At 41.0% G+C, this 10,541-nt stretch overlaps 2 protein-coding genes across 3 annotated transcripts in view; one reads left to right on the forward strand and one right to left on the reverse strand.

Annotated features, from left to right (window-relative positions):
• LOC109831846 (dual specificity protein phosphatase PHS1-like) overlaps positions 1–669 on the forward strand; it is a 5,612-nt gene extending 4,943 nt beyond the window's left edge. The window contains exon 10 of the mRNA XM_020399305.1: positions 41–669. Within this exon, the coding sequence (XP_020254894.1) occupies positions 41–416 (376 nt within the window). The 3' untranslated portion in view covers positions 417–669. The remainder of the gene's footprint in view (positions 1–40) is intronic.
• On the reverse strand, positions 5,083–8,185 carry LOC109831847 (protein FAM133). 2 transcript variants are annotated; one of them, XM_020399306.1, is made up of 6 exons: positions 7,905–8,185; positions 7,676–7,754; positions 7,533–7,589; positions 5,733–5,777; positions 5,587–5,643; positions 5,083–5,504 (listed from the first exon to the last, which is right to left on the reverse strand). In XM_020399306.1, the coding sequence occupies exons 1-6, from the start codon at positions 8,168–8,170 to the stop codon at positions 5,412–5,414; spliced, it is 597 nt and encodes a 198-aa protein (XP_020254895.1). In that variant the 5' UTR covers positions 8,171–8,185; the 3' UTR covers positions 5,083–5,411. The 2 variants fall into 2 exon arrangements, 1 of the variants encoding a protein (XP_020254895.1); XR_002244568.1 differs by lacking the exon at positions 7,905–8,185 and having other exon boundaries at positions 5,131–5,504; positions 5,733–5,839; positions 7,676–7,759.

The following is a 10,541-nucleotide window of genomic DNA, read 5'->3' on the forward strand; positions in this document are numbered from 1 at the left end:
CTGTTCTTCAAGATATCTTTGAAACCCTATTTCCCTTCAGGAAGAAGACTCTTTTGGAGGCATGGACAATGCTAAAGAAAGTGCATCGTCGAGCGCAACCAAATGATGGATTTGCAAAGGTTCTCACAATCCTCGACAAAAGTCTCCATGGAAAAATCTCGATGGAGTGGCAACAAAGGCGGCCAGTGATGCAGGTCTGCCCCATCTGCGGAAAAAATGCTGGAATAAGTAGTAGCTCGCTTAAGCTTCATCTACAGAAGTCACATAAGAAATTATCTTCGGGCAGCGTTGATAGCGCGATGAAGCTCGAGATTCAGAAGGCAGTGGATGCTCTCAAGATCAGCCGTGGTGGCAGTGTCAGCCCAACACAGAAACAGTCTCAGTCATTTGTGGAAGGTTTTTCTCAGGTTGTGTAGTTTTGTAGTTTCGATACAGGGTATATTTGACAGAACCCTCTGAACTGTTTATTCCACAAACCCCCCCTGAACTTTGTTTATTCCACAAAACCCCTTGAACTTTGGGTGTAACTTTGGGTGTAAATTGTTTATTCCACAAAACCTCATATACATGGATATAAATTGCTGAAACCAAACATGTGGTGATTCTCATGTATCACCCTTGATTGGAAACCTATAAACATTGCCTATATAATGTAGCATGTGCAATTAATTTGATTGTCAATAATGTAGATATGTTTCATTTGCTAAATTCTCTCTCATGCATATTCATTGATGTTTAGGATGTGTGAACATCTTCTTTCCACTATGATTATAGGACCTTTTACCTAAAAAAAAAAAAGGATGACAAGGGTTTGATAAGAGAGACATATCTATTGCTTATGAGTTTTTTGGACTACTTATGCTTTGATGTTATCTTGAGTAAAGTAGGATCTTAAGTTAAGCTTTGGTGTTATGTGTTTTGAGTACCTTTAGATTCTTTTGTTAGTTTCTTTTTTGAGGCGTTAATTTTTTGCTTTGTAATCAAATTTATAGCGATAAGAGAAGTATAGAACCTTTTATATATATATGAAAAGGTTTGGTGGACATTAACTTAAGTTGATAGGAGTTTTACTCATATATATATAAGTGAAGTTTGCAATTGTTCTCTCATTTTAAAGAGCAAATGTCATGCTCATTTGATCTTAATTCAAGAGTTTACTATGACTGGTATTTGTTCCGACTTTATATACTCTTTCTAATCTATGTAATATTTGACATACTACGATTTTTTTCAAGACTTAATAGGTATCTATTGCTATTATTTAACAAAAACCTTTTTTTCGTGCTCTACCCCTGTATTAGTCACCATTCCCAACATATCGGAAAATTATACACACAATTTCTAGTAATTTACAACTTAATAAAGGACAAATTTGAAAAAAAAAATGAACATTAATAATGTTATGTGTTTGAGTTGCATGCTAATAGTAGCATGCCTGGGACCCACAGAGTGTAACAAATGGTTTGGTTCAATTCATTGTTAAAATTGACTAGTCAATGTTGCACTACTTAAACGTTTTAAAATATTCAATTAGTATCCGATGTGAGACTAAATCTTGCATCTTTATTATGCGACGAACTCAACCCAGCATGACAATGGACCGTCCCAGTATCACCGCTAAGCGATCCGTCCTAATATTACAACGTGTGGCATGTGTTCAATGGACCTGGTCCTGGATACCTACTCAACATTACAAAGATTTTGTGACTGCCTAAAAAAAAGTTAAAAAGAGGGGTTCCATGATAGCTTCAAAAGTCAGGTGGTCAGCTGAAAATGGGCCAAAAGTTACGGGGGTGCTTTGTGAAATCCACCCCTTTTCTAAGCACATCTCCCCATCATTCATTAACTAACTATCAGCAAATGAATAAAATGCACGTTATCTCCTGCTTGCCCACAAATTGATGAAGCGATAACTGATAAGCGCCAATAAATTAAGAAAAATTCCTCAATGACCCAAAATATAGGATTAATATGAAACACAGGGGACGTGTCCCCCTCTTATTGCATAATGAGCTGATCATTATTAACAGGAGGATCTAAGATTCACTATTCATGATACAGTAGATGCTACACTAAATTACTGTAGCATTATTTCTGTAGAGCAGACATAGACAGGAGGATCCAAGATTGTCTATTCATGCTACAATAAAATACGACAACATTATTACTGAAGCACAAGCATGAATTGTAACGTTTTAAAATATTACTCTAGCAGTATTACTGTAGCTCAGACGGGATAGTGTAGCAGTAAAAAAATATTACTGCAACACTTACGAAAATATAGAATTACTGTAGCAGATATAAAAAAAATAAAAGTAGTGCTTTTGCACGGTGTGCACACTAGTAAATTAAGAAAAAAAATTTAAGGACCCAAAATATGGGAGTAATAAGGGGGACAAGTGAGGTGTCCCCCTCCTATTAGATAATGAGTTGGTCATCATTAATGATGATCAACTCATTATCCAATAGGAGGAGGATACCTCACTTATCCTCTTATTGGTCCTATATTTTAGGTCCCTGTAGCCAACTATATTTTAGGTCCCTGTAGCAAAGCTTGTAAATTAAACTAAAGAATCTCTTCAATAATACACAATATTAATGAGCAATAAACGTCATCAATTTCCACCACAAGCACGTAACCAAACACTCCCTATAATACCTCCCCACCGCTCCCTCCCCCTCTCTAAACCGAAACTCCCCCCACGAACTCTCTCCATCGATCCCCCAAAGAAAGAAAAACTCAGCACTAATGGCATCCTCAGTCCTCCTCCCATCTCTCCGTCTCTGTCGCCGTCGCCAGTCTCCGTCGTCTCTCAGCGCCGCCGCCCGCAGCATTCCAGCCAGAAGCCTGCAGACGCGTGCGGGTCGCACTGGAGACCCTAACCTCTGCGGTCTCTATGGCTTCTCGACCTTCCCTTGAATCCGCCACCGCCGTTACTTGAGTCAGCTCGCCGGGCTTTCCGGCCTGTACGCCACGGACAAAGGGCAAGGCGACGGCGGCCTTTACGTCGCCGCGGCCGCCGAGATGGAGCGTGAGGACCCGAAACCTGCAGGCAGTGCCTGAGCGACTGCGCGGAGCACGCCGTGTGGACGCTATGCAGCCAGCTGCAGCACGTCGACGGACATGGCTGCCGGCGCGGGGCCGGCGGGCGGGGCGGGGAGGGGGGGGCGAGGCGTGCGGGGGGGGGGTGCGGGGGGCGGGCGGGCTGGGGCGGGGAGCCAGCGGGACGCGAGAGCGATACTGACGCGAGCGAATGGCGGACATCGCGGCGTGCAACGAAGGGGCTGCTGACGAGGCGGGGGTGAGCGAGGACCGGTGGCGATGGAGGTGAAGGAGAAGATGGACGGGTGGTTTGGCCTCATCAGCATTGCTCTCAGTCTCAGCAAGCAGCTTTAAGTGATGCGCGCGCGCGCGCGCGTGTTTTTTTATTATATTTTAAAATAATGTTTGATGATCTTTGCTTCGTGTTGATTTCGTTGCCTAATATTATCTGATACCAAGTTTTAAAAGGGGAAGAGGCTCAAATATAAAATCTACAGAAAACAAGAAGCTTGCATGCACCTTATTGCAGAACACAAATTTTTTTTACGATCTTAAGAGTCAAAAAAAAAATCACTTAGGCGATCTATTCGCAACGAGTAGAACTACAATGGATATATTCACAACAAATAAAGCTACAAGGAATCACTTTGCAATTGCATGATACTATAGGGTTTGTTCGGAATTAAACCCTTATTTTGGAAAAGCATTTAGGCGTCTGCCCAACGAGTAGGGATCCTATTAGAACCACCTCTATAGGATTGAGATGATTTATACCATTAATAAGATAGCCACAATACCCAAACTAATCCTCTAACTACCCATAAATGGTATATATCCCTCAGTCTATAGGTTGTTATGATAGAATCCCGCCTAAACAACAAAGCCCATTGGGCAAGTCCTAGGACCACCTAAGCATAATTGAAGCCGCTCAAGCGGAACAGCATGCGTCACAAAGGAGTTTGTTGATGGATAAGGAAGTAGACCGGGGTCAAAATTGATGGGTTCAGAACTCCGTAATCCAATCTCCCAAAAAATATATACATATAAATAAATAAACTCCTCTTATGATGAAATTGTGCGAATAAGATTTTAAATCTTGGGGTTGAAAAAATCGATCTTCTCTCGATGACTTTCCTCGGTCTCTCTTCGGACTGAAGCAGAAATAAGCACCTTACATAATTATAAGAGTAGCACTACAGGCACACTCTTAGCCACACTCTCAGCCACACCCCCTCACCTGCTACAGTGCAGGGGGCCCCACCTAAGATTTTTTAAAAAATCTCAGGTGGGCCCCCCTGCACTGTAGCAGGTGAGGGGGTGTGGCTGAGAGTGTGGCTAAGAGTGTGCCTGTAGTGTTATTTTAAAAGAAATACCTATACACGCTGTCGTGCACAATAAGAATGAATACATATCAAGGATAAACCATATTCACCATATCTCAATGTTAAAAATAAAAAAATAAAAATAAAAATGAGCTCCCTCCATGTTCACCATATCTCAAGATCATAGGACACGAAAGACATGAGCTGAAATAGATTTCTTCACACACGGCTCAAAAACACACGTCGAAATACATGCCGAAGATCTATATATGCGGAAACATATATGAAAAAGCGCGCAATTTAGTAATCTCGTCAATGGATCTAATAATATATTTTGCTCTATGATCAAGAATTAGAGCCATTTGATGCATGGACAGAGAGTACACAGTACACACGGAGCATTTTCACCCTTGAAAACTTCAGACGCATAAACAACAATGACGACATGGAAATTTCCAACAGAAAATGGTTCAAGTGATTGTCCCGTCAACTAAGCGTTTCAAATTCCTTTCCAACATCATAACCACTAATCCAATCAAAGACCTAACTAGTATTCTCATGAAACACTCGTATGAATATCTTCACCCTTGAAAACTTCTAAGGGCGTAAATAACAATGATGCGATGGAAATTATACAGTAAAAGAGCAAAATGCATGGATAAAAAAGATAACACAGAACATGAACATCTTCGCCTTTGAAAACTTCTGAGGCGTTAATAACAATGATGCGATGGAAATTTCCTATAAAAACTGGTTGAGAAGTGATTGTCCTGTCAACAAAAGTGTTTCAAATTCCTTTCCAACGTCATAACCAGTAATCCAATCAAACACCTAAATAATATTCCCATAAAACACTCAAGCAACAGAGGAAGAAAAAAAACACCAAATAGTAAACAAAATAAAGCAAAAGAGAAAGTTAAGAGGGAATTATACAGTACAAAAGTAAAGTATTGACTAATGGCAGAGCTCACTTAAATCTTCCGAGGGAAGAACTTGAGAAACACACTTCGGATTCTTGTTCAATTTGGAGCCGCCATCTTTGCTAATCAATCATAACTAGCATTCAGAAACTTCAGCAATTCATTGCGGTTGTTTTCAGCCAACTTGTCTTGCTTTGATTTATCAACTTTCAATTGGATCTAGATAATGACAAAAAGTCCAGGAGAATCAATGTGGATGATCTTTAATGAATTCTAGCAATAAAACAGCAGAAAAACTTACCTTTTTACCAGAAACAGCACTGAAGCGAACGTTATCCTCTTTGTCCCGCCCGAGGAACTGATGGCAAATTAAACAAACAAGAACGTTAGGATATTGAACTTCTGGAGCAGACGAGAAATGAAGAATAGACTGCTGAATTTGGATACCTTAGAGAGCTGTACAGGACTACTGCCCCTCTCAGCCTTCAGCTTCTATATATCGACTCCCATAGCCAAAAAAATCACCAGACCAGTTACCCGGTTACAAACCACAGCTCCAATGTCAAAGAGCCAACCCAGAAACAGGAAGCAAATATATAAGGACCATAATCATTGATATCCAATGTTCAATGTTTATCATAAATATGTAAGCTCCTAACTGTAAGCATTAAATGATAGTCTACAAAATATGCAGATTGAGAATTTCAGCCATCATTTTGTGCCTCATAAACCAGATTTTTCTGTCTTGACTCTCTTATAAATGAGCAGGGTTAAGAAAGAGTTAAAGGTCATTATACAACAATTGTTTTGAAAAAGGTGTATTTTAAGTAGCACAATAGCTGGTGGCAATCCATTTCTCTATATTAGTTTGTTTCACATGAATTAGAGAGAAGATTGGATGGACGTAGGTTTGGGAAAGATAGGAGAATGGAAGGTGTAGCAGCATATTAATGAGGCGTTTGCCGAATTTTAATATGATTAGCATAGAGATAATTATGCATGACATAAAAAAACTAAAAAGATAGATTTAATGATAGAGTACTGATAACTAAACTACTCACCAAGACTACTTCCAAACAACCAGAAAAGTGTAAGGTCCACCCTCTTTCTTCATATTTTATCAACTACTATCGAAATTAATGACTTGTCAAAAACTCCCACACTTCTCTCTCTAGTAGTCTGAGAGTAGATTGGGGCATATAAACGAGTTAGCATTATTGTTAATCATAAGAAAGATGGATATATTTCTAAAAAGTAAAGACAAAACCATCAACCACTTATCGCATTCTTGCAACCAATGGTAATTGTTTTAGAATATAGTAAATAGATAGATGCCATTTAGTACTCTCTTTAATTAATTTTCCAAGTTTGGAATCTATTTGTTACTATATACTAAAACAACTGTTTACAAGAATGCTGCAAATGGTAGTTATTTGTCTTTATTCCTAACTACTGAATCCATTTTTTTCAACTTTTCTATGTCATGCATCATTATCTCTATGTCAATCTCATTAAACTCGAAACAGCTATTTCATTAAAAATGTATTTGGTTAGAAGTAGTTGAAACAACACATACTTTTGCAAAATCATGTCATCCTGCTATGGGAACACTCTTGAATTGAAAGGTAGCAACAAATCCTATTTTGGCTTATTTGTTTTTGCAATATCATTTTGGTGGTGCAACAACATCAAATCAAACAAAAATTTTAAAATGTAAGGGTGTGTGGAGTGGCACATCTCAACATATTCAAACTTTAAATAAAAAAATTGGTTGGTTGAATGTTGTTGTAACACCAAAATAAGCCAAAAATAACAGAGCAGCATCGGCGTTCAAATTGAAGTGTGTTTCACCAAGAGTTGTAGTTACACGGTGTTGCAAATACATTTGCTGTTCCAACTACTCCAAACCAAACACACTTTAAATGTAGTTGTACAACACAGGGCACCGACCACTCCTAACCAAAAACACCCCAATATTCCGTTTCACCATCTCTCTCTCCCAATCCCACAAACAACACAGAAGCTCTCTAATTCCATCGCAATGCTCGAGTAACAAACTACTTAAACCGTAATTTCATACTTGTCTACACCTTGCCTAAGGATCATGGTTGCAGGCTAATCAAGCATATCCTAATACTTCGATTGACATGACGATCACATATACATGGAGGCATCCAAAAAAGGAAAAAAAAAAAATTTGAACCAACAGAATTCACATCCAAATAAACTGTAGACAAGATAGCCTACCTCTTCTCTATGTTTATGCTTGTTACGTTTATGCTTTCGGGATCTCCTGTCCTTGTCCTTGTAACGAAAATGAACCAAAACATGGCGTTCGTTTAATATCAAAACAATTTAAGACAAAAAACAACGAGGATCCGAAAATATACCTTTTTCAGTTTTCCATTATGTTTGTGCCTCTTCAGACGACTAGATTCCTCGCGCTCGCCGCCGGACGAGCTCCCGGAACTGCTACGAAACCAAATCAACGGACCAAATTCAAGGATCAGTCAAGTCGACGCTCGATTAGAGACAAAAGATTTCAACTTTCGAATAAAAAAGGGATCTTTCCCCCTCTTTTACCCTAAGCGATCGAGAGAGGTGAGCGGATCAACTTGCCTGTAACCATCAGAGGAGGATGAGGAGGAGGAGGAGGGTGAATCTTGAGGGGATCGGCGCCTTCTCTTCCGCTTCGATCGAGATCGGTCTTCCTTCCTGCTGCGGATCTTGAGGGATTCCTTGGTTCTGCTGCCGTCCTTGTGACGTCGACGGTGACGGCGATCTCGATGAGGCGAGGAAGATGATGATGATGAGGGCTCGGTCGATGGGGAATCGGAGGAGGAGGAGGGTGAGGGATCGGAGGAGGGAGACGAGGAAGCCGCCATTGCTTCGCGGGGAGATCCGAGGGGGGTGGAGAGGGACTTTTGCGCTGTTGGGAAATTTGTGGGCCGACACCCTTAAAGAAAAGGTTTAGATGGGCTAAAACAGAAAAGGCCCATATATGAAACATTGGGGGCCCGTTTGTTCAGACGAGAAAACACAAAGAAAGTCATGCATGGTGAAAGTAGCAAAGGAGTAACTGAAGTAGAGGAAGTTTCTTCTACTTCAAGCTAAAATTTATGTTTGTTTTTCTAAAAAGACTATTTCGGCTATTTCCATAAATACAGATGTGACGTCTAGGTGACACTCCTTCTTCCTAGATTTTTTTTTCCGCCCTTGAAAGCTCAGAAGTAGAGGTAAAGTAGATAAAAAGCGGGGTCCACTTAAATTAGTGATTTACCAAGGGCAGATGATTTTAAATAATATATCCAATTCCTATCCAAACAACAAGTAAATAAAAGAAGATGATGAAGTACTGTTTCCGCTACTTCTAAAAATATATGAAACAAACAAAATAAGTACTACTTCCGCTACTTTCTACTTCATAATTGAGGAAGTTACGTCTTTGATCCACTTCTTACTTCTAATAGTTACGTCGAGCACATAGTGGCGCCTAGTTCGAGGAGAGTATTTTAACTTAACTCGGTAGAATTGGAGAGTAATTAACATATATCTAGATTTAAGGAGTAAATTTTAACAAATATGGTTGATTTGGGGTATATACATAAAACCCCCCGTTATAAAACATCCGTTTTCGATCCACCACCTGAATCTTTATCTGTGCAAGTTTGTAGACACGCTAGCTTTTAAAGATGTTGTTAAGCATGTCTAGTTTCTCGGGTTGCCCATGTTGTGCGCGGCGGAAGCTTTCTAGGACAACACGAACAATAACTCGAACTAAACCACAAACAATATGCAAATCACAATCACAACAAGAACACACAATTTACGTGGTTCAGCAAGTTGCCTACGTCCACGGGGCAAGGAGGGAGGCTTCTTTTTACTAGAAATCAAGAGAATACAAATAGGGTTACAAATCTCTCAGACCAAACCCTAAAACAAAGCTCTAGATCTCTCAAAGCTCTCTTACAATTGGATGCAATGATTCTCTCTCTTTGGCTGCTCAAATTCGTCCCTGAGGTTACCTAAACAAACAGGTTTAGGTATATATAGAACTTACAAAACGAATCGGGTCGAAAACCTGAAAGCCCAGCCCAAAACAGCGTCGGTCGACCGGACCGGTCGACCGCGATCAATTCCGGTCGACCGGCCCGGTCGACCGACCAGCTCCCAGCAGAAGCCCCAAAATTCCAGAGAGATCGTCGGTCGACCGCACCGGTCGACCGAATCATCTGCGGTCGACCGGACCGGTCGACCGACCTCCTTCCAGACGCACAGGAACCCTTGTGCACGAATCCGGTCGACCGACAGGTCGATCGCCGCCTGGTTGACTGATTCTCTGAGTTTCTGTAATTTCTGTCAATTCTCAACCTCGGCGAATGTTTCCTCACCCAAACTGAGCCGACACCAATATACCAAATATTTCAACCAATTTCAGGAACAATAGCTCGAGCTGAAACGCGCTTCCCCCCATCTGAAAGCAAACTGATCAACCGCTGCATCTGAAAGACTGGCCTTCCGTTATCCTCTTGCCCAAGGAATCAAGCCGAACGTAGTTCACCCAAATGGCGCCAACGCCTCCACTGAAGGATGTTCAATAACTTCAAACGAATGACCAAATTTCACTCCTGGAAACAACTTTGGTCAACATATCTTGCAGGTTGTTCATTTGTGTGGACCTTCTCACTATGACATCTCCATCATCCAAGACGTCGCGTACAACAGTGAATCTGACTCGATGTGGCGTTCGTGCGAGCATGAAACCTGGTTCTTGCTAAATAAGATAGCCCGACATACTATCAAAATACCGAATAGTCCTCCTGACAATCCCCAGTCTCCAATAATCCCGCAACCATAAAGGCCTCCTTAATTGCTTCAGTAACCGCATATACTCTGCCTCTGTAGTAGAAGAGCCACTGTGGACTGCAGCTGCAACGCCAACAAAGGTGCACCTGGCCTAATGTAAAAGCAATCTGACGTAGACCGGCGTTTGTCAAGATCTCTCAGCTATTCTCGAATCCACATATCCAATACAAGCTGCCTCATCTACTCATCCTTCTGGAATACTAAACCAACATCCACGGTGCCTCGAACATACCGTAGAATCCACTTCACGGCCTCCCAGTGACCCTTCCCCGGGTCGTGCATGTATCTCGATACCATGCTCACAGCCTGTGACAAATCTGGCCTCATACACACCATCGCATACATCAAGCTACCTACTACACTGGCATATGGGACCTTCGACATATAATC

The sequence above is a fragment of the Asparagus officinalis genome, chromosome 2, assembly GCF_001876935.1.
Source record: "Asparagus officinalis chromosome 2, Aspof.V1, whole genome shotgun sequence".
NCBI lineage: Eukaryota > Viridiplantae > Streptophyta > Magnoliopsida > Asparagales > Asparagaceae > Asparagus > Asparagus officinalis.